This window comes from Amphibalanus amphitrite, unplaced genomic scaffold (genome assembly GCF_019059575.1).
Source record: "Amphibalanus amphitrite isolate SeventyFive unplaced genomic scaffold, NRLGWU_Aamphi_draft 000137F_arrow, whole genome shotgun sequence".
NCBI lineage: Eukaryota > Metazoa > Arthropoda > Thecostraca > Balanomorpha > Balanidae > Amphibalanus > Amphibalanus amphitrite.
In genome coordinates this window covers 484,567-498,578 of record NW_024881632.1, presented here as the reverse complement: position 1 = coordinate 498,578, position 14,012 = coordinate 484,567, and the positions used below count along the sequence as shown (strand labels likewise).

The window sequence follows — 14,012 nt, the reverse complement described above, 5'->3', positions numbered from 1 at the left end:
CCTGTTCAGTTGGGGACACGACTTTACCTGTTGAATTTGAGGCATTGTAGCGGTTTGTAAAATGAACTAGAATCCTTTTAGGATGCCGGATCCTATAAGAAAACCAGCTGGAATTTCCGTTGGCGTTCACTGACCCCGACTGGTCGTGCGTCTTTCCCCGCTGCCCCTCCCTCTCCCCTCCCCTCACGCACATGCACACCCACGGCTACTGCTGTGCTGTGTCTCCCACTGTCAGTACGCACAAACAATGACAGCCGTCTCGGTCACATGACCTAGATGAGCGGGCCATGGGGCCAGGACGGGCCCCAGACACCGGCGGACCTCTGCCCCTCGGACCGGGCGACCGAGACACCGAGTCGCACCACCACACCTCCAGCGGATGTGCGCGCGACGGCCGCGGCTGCTGGCTTTCGTTAGCGCTGCTTTTGGGTGCAGCTCGGGTGGACACGACACCGGGCCGCCCGCCAGGAAGGCCGCGTCAGTTTGTTTGACAGCGGGGTCTTGGAAGTGTGTCTGGACAGGCGCTGTGGGGCGTCACCACGTCTAGCATGCAGACAGTCACGGATGATGCTGGTGTTGTGGCAGTTGGGAGATACGCTGGCGTGCTTTCGCCATGCCCTGATACTCATGGGGCCGGGACATATGTGGATCCAGATAAGTGGTCTCGGACACTGTGGGGAAGCACACCCTCAAAAAAGGTACTCCAAATTCCAAAAACTCGGTTTTTGGCTTCTTACGCGCTGCTGTGCAGTTCAAAGCACACTTTTACTGATGAAAGCTGTTTAGCTTTCCTTCTCCTCTAAAAAATGACAATTTTTTATCGATTTCGGGTGCGGCGAGGGTATCAATTGCTCCAAATGCCCCCCCCCCCTGGATCCGCCATTGGTTCCGGATAGTCTGAAGAAACACCAGTGTTGGCTATTCTTGAAGCTTCATGAAGCCGATTGAGCAATGCTATGGTTCAAGGTTTAACCCGCGCCCCGCTGGGGGTCCTGGATTTCCACGCCCTGCTGGGGGGGGGGGTGTTTGAACACCCCCCCCCCCCTTCTAACTCGGCTCCTGGGCCACGTAGCGATACGGGAAAGGCGGCGTTCGAAAGAGCGTCAAAAATAAGGAAGAAATCACTGTGGTCACTTTTTTGGTCAGGTCAAAGGTTAGGTCACCAGGGGTCATTGAAGGCCAAAATTCGTCGATTTGAAGGTCACATGTCGACAATTTTCAACAAATTGACGCAAAGCTCGAAAAGTAATAAAGCTACAGCGCCGCGGAAAACGCCTTTGATAGCCCTAATAAAGGTCTTTCTGAATAATTCTCTCAGATTTGACCTACCGTCAACGGTTTTGCCTGCAGGACAGTAGCGGCGGAACACCTTCGATTAAGGGGGCACTGCCTACTTTTGGTCCCATTCTTTCCATGCAACTCCCATAGTGCTTTAATGTTAAAATGCCAAAATCAAAGGGGGACGGACGGTGCCCCGGTGCCCTCCCCGTTCCGCCGCCTATGCTGCAGGGGGCAAAAACTGCCAAAATAGCCGATTTTTTCGGAAACCGTTTTTCTGCAATAACTTTTGACTCAAACCTTACACGAACTTTCTTTTACCAGCATCGTGTTCCTCTCGTCAAGACGCGTCGAATGAACTATCACTTGACCTTGAAAGATCAGTTTGAAAATTTGACCTCAGGTCAAGGTCATGACCAGACCGGTAAGGGTCAAGCTGCATAGCAATCGATCCGTATCGTCGAGCCAAACACAACTAAGGTGTTTTAATCGCTAAAGCATGCCTGCATCTATCAAACGTTATTCGCAAAAACAGTCAGATACCATTTGGTGGCCTGAAATGACCTCAGGGGCATAACAAGGGGGTCACGGGTGCCATTTTCATGTTCAGTGTGTCAAAGATACAGGTAATTCAGCGTTTTAGAGTTGACTTCCGTCTAAAAAAGGCGACTTTCAGTCTTCTCCCATTGACTTATAGGTAATGGGGAGGTCGCAAAATTGACCTGACCTTAGGTCATCGATATCAAAATTCTAAGAAACATTTTGTACATATTACTGCTCTTATCAATCTCTGAAAGTTTAACCCGCGCCCCACTGGGGGGGCTATTTATAGCCCCCCCTCCCGTTTTTCTGCAATAACTTCCAAACCGCTTGACGTATCGACGCCAAACTTTCAGTACCTTCGGCTGCATCAATTTGACACCTTGTGTCAAAATTTAAACTTCGTAGCTACCATAGGTCGGCCGGAAATGACGTCAGAGTGACGTCATGTTCGTCCGATTTCGACGCAAAACATTGAACCACGGCAATCGCTCCCAAGAGCTCAGTTTTTAAGCTAGATCCAATTTCTTTGCATGAAAGGACTCAGAATTGACCGCGCTATCAAACTGCTATCTCGGATTTTCAAAATTTTGAAAATTTCGGAAATTTTATATAATAATATTCAAAATTTATATTTTTGTATTTTTTTCAATAAGTTTTTGACTTTTCGAAAAAAACCGGAATATATGTGACAGAACGCATGATTATGACTAACTCTAGCAAGTTTTAGCTAAATATCTTCAAAAATGGCCAAGTTATACGCATTATTGCAAAAAATTCACAATTATTAATTTTTCAAATCACTTTTTCAGTACGTATTTGACATCGTACACCAATATAAATGGCACCATCGTATTCCTGAGCTCAAACTGCATCCAATAGACACCTTTTTTGTTAAAAATTTTAACTTCAAAATTTGACCTTTTTTGACCTGAAAGTGACCTGACCTAAGCTAAATTCGACTCAAAATGACCTCGAATGACACAGACGACATCAAATTCGAAATCTATGGCCTAAATGGACCATAAAACATGTGTCACGTGACCGACGCATGATATAATATTTTCGTGACCTGTGATGACCTGACCCTGACCTGAAAATCAAAGTACAAGTTTGGTACCCTCAAGGTATCTAGAGCATCTGTTCACGAGTGTGGAAACCAAAAATGAGCCTGATCTGACTTGTAAGACGGCGGCCAGAGCCCAAAATGTGAACAAGCCAAAGTGCTAATAATTTTTACTTTGACCTGACCTGTGACGTCATCGGTGACCTCGAGGTCAATGAAATTAGGTTTCGCTCGACAGTTTTTCCGGGGCTATCAGACGCCGTTTGAATTTTGATGATCGGCCCAGTAGTTTCGGAGTTAGGAGGGGGGGCTATGAATAGCCCCCCCAGTAGGGCGTGTTATACACAGACCCCAGTGGGGCGCGGGTTAAAGCGATCAGTCACTCGGTGTAGCTTTGGCAGACATTGAAACGTTTTATGTGGTGAGGTCACTTGACCTGACCTATTGACCTGACCTTAACCCGCGCCCTGGTGGGGGGGGGCTATTTTTGCCCCCCCCCCCCAGACTTTTCGATATATCTCCAGAACCGCTGCGCCGATCGTCACCAAATTTTCAGTACCCTCCCGGACATCAATTTTACACATTGTGACCAAAAAATTTTCCATAGGCTATGATAGGTTGGCCGGAAATGACGTCAGAGTGACGTCATGTTCTGCCGTTTTCGACCCAAAAAAGGGTTTCGCGAGAAGAGCTGTCAGGCCTATAGCCTTGCAAATACAGAAAAACGATAAAGGCATAAAAGCTGTAGAATTGGTAGGGCTACAAAACTGCTATCTCGGATTTTTGAAGTTTTGAGTTTTGATCCCCAAAAATAAAAAATAGATTTTTTTTGAATATAATAGCCGAAAATCCAAAAAGTTTTTTGAATTTCGCAAAAACCGGAACATATGTGATAGTTCTTACCGCCTTCTATCCACACACCAAATTTCAGACTGATACCTCTTTTTTTGGCGAAGTTATAGCGAAAAAAAAACTGTTCAAAATTGATGACGTCAAATTTTCAAACTCAATTTTTTGCAATTCTAGACCCCGTGGCGCAAAAAAGACCACCATTAGACTCCCCGTGACGAGCTGCATCGAATCAATACCCATTTAATGCAAAACTATCAACTTTAAAATATGGCCTTTTTTGACCTGACCTTGACCTGACCTTCACCAGAAAGTGACCTAAGCCGTACCTGATAGTCTTATAGCCAACACCAATGAGTTGGAAATGAAAAATTGGCCATAAAATATGCATCGTACAACCTTAGTACCTAAAGTTAGGTTCATGTGACCTGACCTGTGACCCTTGGTGACCTGACCTGTGACCTGACCTGGTATTGTCAGTGACCTCTTATAGCAACATATGTGCTAGGCAACTGACGCCCTATCGCTGATTCTCGACAAAATGCGTTTTCTTCGGTGTTATAGCGCATTCCCTAGAAGACCCGTGAACGGTGAAACATTTCATCTTTGACCTGACCTGTGACGTCATCGGTGACCCCGAGGTCAATGAAATTTGGTTTCCTTCGACAAATTTGACAGGGCTATCGAACGCCGTTTGAATTTTGCGGATCCGTCCAATAGTTTCGGAGATACGAGGGGGGGCAAAAAATAGCCCCCCCCCCCCCACCAGGTCGCGTTATAAACACCCAACCAGGGCGCGGGTTAAGAGACCTGGGTCTGAAATTTTCACAACATATGCAGAAAAGATGTATGATAAGGTGTACTAAAAACGGCTATTTGTGAAAAACCGCAAGGGGGTGTTCAAACATCCCCCCCAGCAGGGCGCGGGTTAAAAAGCCTGCATGTGTACTTATAAAACCTATAAAGCCTACATGCTCGTATTTTTTGGTTCACTCAATATGCTTTATGCGTCTGTCTATCCTGAAGCAGAGTGACAAATCAGAGGATTTGTAAAAAAATAACAGTTTCTGGTAAAAATGTTGAATTTCATTGACTTATTTTTGTCAGTACTGTTCCAGCAGATAAACTCCGTCGAATGCGACGGGCGGCTTCTTACTCTATAGAGTGATGTGCTGTTAGTTTCAACCTCAGACCAACTAGTCCCATGCATCCTGAGACCAGACCCAGTCCAAATATGGTCACATACATTTTCACGAATTCTGTTTGCGTCAGCCTTCTTTTTCGAAAATACGTTTTCCACTGTACATGCAATAGTTTCAGGATATGCACATGTTATTGCAGTATCATTTGGTTGCCAGGTAGACGTGGAACTGCGCTGACCTACCTCACGGATGAATCTTTACATGGTAGCCAGCTACCGACTACAAAAAAAAACACGACACGTCTGTGTTCTGTCTGACCCGTCCCATCACGCGGCACCTCCCGGACAGCGTGGTGTCCTGAAGGACAGGGAGGTGTCCTGAAGGACAGAGAGGTGCCCTGAAGGTCACGGGTCACATTTCCGCCAGGGGCACCGGTTCCGTTTGACCCACTACCCCACTCCGACAACCAGTGATTACCAGCTGCGCGGTCAAGGTCGAGCCGAATCGGTAAGACGCAGAGAGAAGACATGGCACAGAGCGGATGGAATTGACGGGCCCTTGACCTTGTCGCCAGGGAGCCGGCGCTTATGACGGGACATGTGATAGACCAATAAACACAGGGTGGTAGCGTATGACTCAGTATCGCTAACTGGGCCGATAGAAGAGTGACTCTTGATTACTGGCGACACGAGAAGCTTCACCCGCGCCGGACCGGGCAATGTGTCATTTTTACCTACAAAATGATGTTTGAGAGTGTTTAGAACAAAATTATTCCAAAAGAGACGCATTTCAGTTTTCTCTCATTTACGTATGAGAAGGCCTCCATCATAAGAGGCCGTAAAATTCATCATAAGAGGCCGTAAATAATCCATATAATCCATCATAATCCATATAATCCATCATATAATCCATCATAAGAGGCCGTAAAATTGACCGGATCTTAGGTCACCGATATAAAAATTCCGAGACGCAAATTTTGTATCTATTGTTACTTTAACCAATCGCTGGAAGTTTCTAGGCGATCGTTCAGTGCTATGACGTAGCTATGTACGAGGTTTCTAACTTTTTTTCTGAGGTGTGGTCACTTGACGTGGCCTGTGATGTGACCTTGAGAGACCTGGATCTGAAACTTTCACAACATGTACGAAAAAGATGCATGAACAGGTGAGCCAAAAAGGGTGGCGCGATATCTGTGAAAAACCGCAAGAGGAGTGTTCAAACACCCCCGGCCATATACTAAGATTTTTCCGTTACCACAAATAATCTCGCCTATTCATTAGCCTTCGCCCTGTGGGGGGGGGGGGGGGAGGGACAATTTTTGTCCCACTGACTAGTTTTTCGTGAGCAAAGAAAACTGCGGCGTGCAAACTGCAACTTCGTATAAAATAAGTGATTCTGTCATTCCTATACAGCTGCTCTCCTAGAGGTTTGAAACTCAGAACATTGCTTGAGGGAGTCAGTACCATCAAGTTTGTAATTCAGAATTTTGAAATCGTTGACCGTGGGTCAACTCAATTTTGCGGCCTCTATTATATCGCAATAGGATAAAATTGAACTGCTCTTCTTTCGGACGAACTTCGTACTTAGCTTTTTCAAACATCAATGATACAGCTAATCATGACACAGTGATTCGGAAAAGTGTCCCCCGTGGCCCCTATTTATGTCTCTAATGTCATCTCAGGTCATGAAAGGTCCCCAGCAGTTTTTGGGCGATGATTTTAGATAGAGGCATTGCATGCATTTTTGTCTATAGCGCACCTAATTGTTAAAATTGATAACAAATTTACTCCTGACATTGGCGTAGCAATAAGCAACAAATAGATCTTTGGCCCTATTTTAAGCGTTCTGCCAGTAATATTTCTATCGTCATCACTTGTCACTCAGCCGAGCATGGAAAGAAGTGTTATCAGAAGCGTAGGCATGTACCCAATCCTGTCAATGTTAATCCTTTCAAAAAAGATGATCATCTTCAGACCGTTAAATTTCATCAGACATCCGGTGATCCGGTCGCCATCCGGCCTGCCTCTCCGCGCCGTCCCTCGAGTATGTACGCACGTGCACTGGAAAGTTCGCCCGGGTCCCATGTCACGTGACTGGTGCGCCGGGGTGGCCGCTGACAAACTCCAGACGCACCGGTGACCCTCGGGGGGGGGGGGGGGCGTACTGCGACCACCTCTGTCACCTATATAGGCTGGCGACGGCCTAAACAAAGTTTCAGTCTGAGCCGGGCGGCAGTGTGACGGTAGTTTCCCGGCGCCGATCTGTTTGTTGTCTGCTCCGAAGTGCCCCAGCCGTGCCGACTTGGAATAGCTGAGAACGCCGCTCATCGGTGGGGCAATAAAAGTAAGTCTTGAAAAGTCCGGTAAAAGCAAGTTTCTGCACTTGGGAAGTAATGTTGAAATATGATGGCAGAACATATATGTACATAGCGCTAACGTCGATATCACAATCACTTTCTTGGAGCATAGTCTTCATCATGTTTGGATGCTCATTTCTTTCCATGCACAGCCATAAACGTAGTGTTGAAATCGAGAGGTTTTGGTGTGCATATTACGGACTGATTTGTAGTTCAGGCCCGACTAAGTGGCTTAGTGCTGCTTAGTTGAGTGTGAGCTCCGATGAGCGAAGACGGAGATCAACCATTAAGATATATTCTTTAACTAATAATTAGCTGCACGCTTGGGCTCGTGCTGACAGGGAGGTCTGTTCGTTGGTGTTACTGCGGCGATTCCCCTGAACGATGCAAGAACTATTCATTTATTCATTATTTTATCTGCATGAGATCCGTTTGTTTGGCATTTGGTGAGCTGGCACTGATCGTTCGAAATAAGCTTATGATGCAGCTTAGTGATATCAGGGATATCGGCCTGAAAACATTACAATAGTGAAGTGTTTCCTTAAAAGTCTTTTAAAATACAACAGCTATAACACGCATAAATAGCTGATTAAATTAGTAGCTGCTGAAGCAAATATATACTGCACCTTTGTTATGAAAACAGCTGATGGCTTTATCACACGTATTGATGGAGTACCTGATAACAGGTCCACCATTTGTGTTATTTGTTTGTGGAGATATGTGAGAAATAATGCTCAGATAAATCATACCCGATCATTCTGGGCAAACATTTTGACACTAAACGAGCCCCTTTCCTGACTTGCTTTCTGGTCGGTGGGTATTATATGCGCCTTGTTTTGACCATTTCTGAGAGCCGCTGGGCCTGACCCTGGCCATCCGCGGCCAATCTGAGCCGGGCTGCGCCGAGGCACAGGTGGCGGCTACTGTTTAGTGCGGCAGCTGTGGCCGGTGGGGGGGGGGGGGTCAGGGGTCGCTGAGTGACAGGCAGCTGTATCAGCCCGTCGTCGGACCCGTCAACACTGACCTTAGCACGCCCCTCGCCGGAGGAGGAGAGCTGCGCGTGCGCTGCGGTGAGCTGAGCTGAGCTGAGAGGGCCGGGCTGGGACAGCTTATGGCGGTGGGAGTACCGGGCTGAGACAGCTTATAGCGCTGGGAGTACCGGGCTGGGACAGCTTATAGCGGCGGGAAGACCGGGCTGGGACAGCTTATAGCGGTGGGAGGCCCGCGATGGGACAGCTCACAGTGCTGGGGCCGGGCTGGGGCAGCTCTCAGCGCACTTGGGGGATTGAACTGTGACATTTCAGAGAGCGCTGGCTTCTTCCTTGCGATAAAATGCAACCATGATTTTAATGAAACTATGTAATTGCAGGACCTGAGCAAAATGTTTTATTTTGAATATGGTGCACTTTGATCCTTTGACGTTGAGTATGATCGGTTCTCTCAGCCTTCCTGCCGAGTGGGACTCTGTGCTCCAAACAGCACAAATAACTATCTTGCATTTTGGCTATTTGATTTTTTCATTTAGGACAGGACAGACATTGGGTAATGGGTATACCTCCCTTTCGTTATTTCAGGGAAAGTTTCGGCCACGGGAATGCTTCTTAGTGATGACGACACACGCAATCTCTGCACGACTAAAAATCTGAAAATCGGCAGCACAGCTGCTCGTTGCTTCCACAATGCTTCCGGCACAGAGGAGCCCCCCTGCCACCTCCCGGCAGCCTGCAGGTTGTCAGCGCGTCTCCTCAGCCAAGGCTAACGGTGTGTCTCCGGTTACAGGTGTGACATATCAACTCGGCTGACACGCACCAGCCAACACAATGAGGCTACTCGGCGATAAGAAGAAAAAGCAGTACGAGGCGAACCTGCGTCAGGGAGCCGTGGAGAGCGGTCTGAACCAGCAGGGACAGAAGCAGAAGAAAAAGGCCGAGAATGGCTTCAAGCCGATCGACCCGACTCCCGTCAGTCCGCCAGGTAAGTCCCAACCCTCGGAAAATGGAGTGTTTCGTAGCTCAACGAATGTTGTGAGTTTCTGTGTGCCGCGTATCTGGCGCCGATGATAATTTCTTATTGAATGGAGGAGTGAGCAGGACACGCCATATTTCAAACTTTACGCTGTAAACCACGTTTGAAAGTTTATTTGTTGGCAAACAAACAAAACACCAGTTGATATTTTTCGGACACGTCCAAGTCATTCTTTAGAATGCAAACGACCTACCCGTTACATAAGAGACAAACGGCAGCGATCAAGACAAGCTTTGTCAGCTTGCATTTTAATCGGAGACTCATTCAGCCTAATTCATTCGAGGAACTTACGACTTTTTGTGAAATCCGATTATACCGAGAGTCCTTTGCATCTTGCATCGCACCTTTTGTTTTTAGAGTGATGGATGCATTCGGTCGGCAGTGGTCTTACAAGCCCCTTTCTATGGGCGCAGCATAATCTGGTTATCAATACGCTTATCAGATGCAAAAAAATAAAAATTAACAAATAAAACAAACAAGCAATCGAGCAAACAAACAAACAAACAAACAAACAAACAAACAAACAAACAAACAAACAAACAAACACACACAAACTCGCAAAGACATTTATTCCTTTCGAGGTCTTCTGAGCTTGAAATATTTTACTTGCAAAATTTGTGAAATGGGTAAGAACATACCTAAAGCTCCAAAACTTATTATTCCATAGCATTAGCTCTTCTCGATATGTCATTCAATTCTGCTTATTGGCATGCAAGTGAACTCTCGCTTTTAAAGCGGTCAATGTTTCTTTTTCGTAAAAGGTAACCTCTTGATCCTGCAATGATTCCGGTGCTGTTACTGTTAGCACGCGATTTAATGGTTAACAGGGTCATATTTTTATGGTTGAAATCTAATAAGTCGGTCAGAGCAAGGGCAGATCACCAACTGCGATTTGATGTTCACACCTAATCTAAACATAGACAGGTCTCCAGAGTATTGTGTTGCCATTCTCTGGGATGGACATGTTATACCGATTGTGTAAAAAAGTGATGTCTTGTCTTATTCTTAAAGTGACCATCCCACCTTAACATTAGTTTTGAGTTGAGATAGCCAAATTGGTGGCCATGGCCTGCAAATACCGGTTTGGGCACTCACAAGATCGAAAAATGCTTTAATTCGGAGATATGGAATTTCAAACTTGTTTTCGGATTCTAAGGGGCTAATGCATTGGGATGCCCCCTTAGAATTTGTGACGTCAGCGGTGATCTAACGATTTTAAAACCTTATACTAACATCTTTGTGAAGCAGTGGTGGTATGGTATATGCTATTTGCGCGCAACATCTGCCGCAAACACCGCACTTCCAAAATGAAGTCGCTAGAAACAGCGGAGATATACTTCATAGACTTCATTGATTCCGTAGAGCTTCATAGTATCACTTCATCTCCCAATAACAAAAATAATATTTCTTTTGATCTTGCACTCAACAATTACCAACTCAAGACGAATGTTCTTGGAGCGCTCAGACCTTATCACAGTTTTTGTCAAACTGTGGCAACTTATCGAATTACTTTTAATCGACAGCAATATGACGTACGTAACGAGACGAATAACCCAGGTCGTTGCCATACTCTGATCAAATTCTTGGCAAATCTCTCGCCGCTGACTTCTGCATGGTCGGCTCCTCTGGCGAATGACGATATCATTTGAGATTCTGGCTGCCGTCCTCTGCTCCGGCGATCGATCCTCCGCGCTCTGCCGTCGCCGCTCCGCGCTCTGCCGTCGGTGACGTCGGCGACCCGACACAGTCGCCGCCGGCGGCCCGTCGTCGTGACCGGCCGAGCGGCAGCAGGGGTCGCATGCCGACGCAACGACGTGCGGCGACTACCCCGAGACGGGCTCTGGACGGGATGGAGGGGATAGAGGGGTTGCGGCGGCGAGATAAAAGGGGTGGGAGGTGTAGCTGATGAAAAGAGAAGGAGAATGGATAGGCTATCACGCGCCGTGCTGGTGGTCTGAGCTTTCCAGGTCCTGCTGGGGGGGGGGGGGGGGGGAGACGCCCCTCCCCCATATAAGTCGGCTCCTGGGCCACGTAGCGACACGCGGTGAGCGACAGGCATTCGAACGATCGTCAAAATTAATGAGAAAACATTGTCATTTTTAGGTCAGGTCAAAGGTCAGGTCACCAGAGGTAATTAAAGGTCAAATTTTGCCTAGTTAAATATTTTTGACAAACCGGCGCATACCACGGGAACCAGTAGAGCTATAGCGCCGCGGAAAAGCGCATTCGATAACTGTTATAACGTTCTTTCCCTGACATGACCTTAGATGTTATCTGAAGTCAACGGCTTAGCCTCTAAAAGGTATAAGTTCTAAAAATGCTTTTCTTACACAAAATGTTTTTCGGTAATAAGCTTTGACTGAAGAAAGGCACTACACTTACTCTGCCAACATCATGTTCCTCTCGTCGAGACGCGTCGAATAAAATATAATTTGACCTTGAAAGGTCATTTTGAAAATTTGACCTCAGTCGCAAGGTGACCTGACCGCAAAAGGTCATATTGCATCAGTTGATCCGTATCGTCGAGCTGAATGTCACCCTGTCGATTACGATTATTCTGCTAATCCTGCTGAACCAGCCAGCACTCTACAATATTCTCCCGGTGGATCTCTTTTAGAAGCGATGTCGGCGCATGAATAATGGATATGCTCTTACGTGATAGATCCCCTAAACTTTTGGCAATGGTCCTGCATTGATGGCAGTTCTGGTATCGGCCGGTACGTGCAGCGCCTCTCGCCAATCGCGGCCCCGTCAGGTGAGGTGGCCGGTCCAGGAAGGGCCCCGTACCAGTGGCCTTGGCTTTCGACGGTGTGCCATACTGACCGGTGCTTGAGCTCAGTTGTCGCGCTGGAGCTCAGTTGTGGCTCGGACAGGGCGGCGATGCGGATCGCATCGTGCCCACTGCCCAGTGACCGAAGTGGTACCCATGGACCGAAATAGTGGTGGCAGTGAGAGTGACCGATAGTGCGGTACATACTCAGGGACCAAATGCGAGAGCGTGACGTCCAGTGACCGTTTGAGTGGTGCCGCCAGTGAACGTCCACGAGTGACCGGGTCACTGCCGTATTTTTAGCACGCGTTGAGCTCATCCAACGCGTCCAAATGGGTCCGTACGCAGAGTTCCTTCTGTGGGGATTTGCCCAGGCGCGAAGTACTGCGAAACAGCGAGGCGATGACCGTCGGCAAGGCACGAGCAACCGCTATGGATACGAACCTCTCCTATGTGAGTGTTTCCGGTGGTATGGATATGAGCCTCTCCCATATTGTGAGTGTTCCAGCCGCTATGGATATGAGCCCCTCCTTTGCGAGTGTTACAGACGGTATGGGTACGAGCCTTTCCTCTGTTAGTGTTACAGAGACGGTACTTCCGGTCCGGTATAAGGGCTGCTGTTTCTTTACAGAAAGTCCTATTTAGAAATGAATAATTGAACAAATAGTTGCGAAATACGAGCTTTTTTCCTGGAATTCGCAGCCTGTTTTATATTTACTCAATAACCGAGTGCTAGAAATACGGAAAAATATACATTGCCTTCCGAGCGCATCGAAATTTTATTTTATTGCTAGATTTTAGTGCCCATACGACATGCGTGCATGCATATTTCCTTGGCACAACGGATGCTGTATACCCCCGTTGTGTGGCGTGTTCCCAGAATACCTACATCTCGACAGGCGGATGTGCCTTTTATTGAGGTTCGTTGAATTCTTTCATTGAGTTAGAGCCAACACAGTTTTAACAGGCACATCTATCTATAGTCCCCAGCCTGCCTCGCACAGACGATTGATTGGTCGCCATTTAGCAGCTTGATCGCTAGTTTCAAAGTTGTTACCGTTTGGTTATACGACTTACGTGTATTTCATACCGTCGCCTATCAATCCATTGCTGCTATTCTATATCATTGGATCTCCAGACTTTTTGCTGTGACCTTCGTCTGAAGGGCTCTCTAGTAAATGCCTTTCAACAACAGAAATACAATTTAATGTATCAAGCGTAATATCATCAAGCGCGAAGTGTCAACTAATGAATTTGTGTTTTGTGTTATCAGTGTTTATAAGTCCTTGCGATAAAGAAAATCAAATAAAAAATTAATAGTTTTTCGCATTGGGAAAATATTGCTGATGCATGTAGCCGAGGCACAAATAGAGCAGGTGTACCTCTAAAGGTAAGGTGCGGCGGCACGCGTTTAATTCTCGAGTGACGTCTCTGTTACCGGCGCGCGGAGGCCGCTCGATAAATGCTCACACTCGGCAAATACGATTGACATGTTGCCTCGACCGATCGTCAGAGCGCCGCACCGCTCGCCGGCAATTCAGTAATAGTGCGGCTCCTCGTGCATCACGTGCTTCGGTGCTGAAGCTCTTGAGATAGTTTTGACTTATTCAATTTGCCGATGCATGAGTTTTACTGTCTGTCTTGTTTCGGTAGAAATAATAATTTATTTCTGTATTTCTTCTTCCGCCCTCGAACGACCATAAAGGTATGGACGACACTGACAGCGGGAATCGCTATGCTTCGGAGAAATCTGGGATTAATTGGCAGTTCCTTACATCATGTTAGGCATGCATTCTATTATACTTACCTTATGTGATTACTCGTACGTTAACCATAAGGAGCCCAGTGGTACTCGAACTCAAGCAATTAAAGCGAACAGAGTAAAGCGTGATTAAAATGTTGACGGAGTGTTTTCTTCCACTGCCGGTGCTCTCACGTTTCCCTCTGCGATCCGTGATGATGTCTCTATCTCGTTTCTGTCCCGTC

At 46.8% G+C, this 14,012-nt stretch overlaps 1 protein-coding gene across 5 annotated transcripts in view; it reads left to right on the top strand.

Annotated features, from left to right (window-relative positions):
• The window catches only part of LOC122382325 (major facilitator superfamily domain-containing protein 4A-like), a 43,984-nt gene that overhangs the window by 6,563 nt on the left and 23,409 nt on the right, over nt 1-14,012 (top strand). For 2 of the 5 annotated variants that reach the window (XM_043367516.1, XM_043367510.1), the window contains exon 2: nt 9,011-9,205. In XM_043367516.1, coding sequence (XP_043223451.1) covers nt 9,052-9,205 — 154 coding nt within the window. In that variant the 5' untranslated portion in view covers nt 9,011-9,051. Of the gene's footprint in view, nt 1-7,079; nt 7,219-8,286; nt 8,302-9,010; nt 9,206-14,012 lie in introns of those variants that run through there. The other 3 variants (XM_043367517.1, XM_043367511.1, XM_043367512.1) reach the window with 3 other exon arrangements.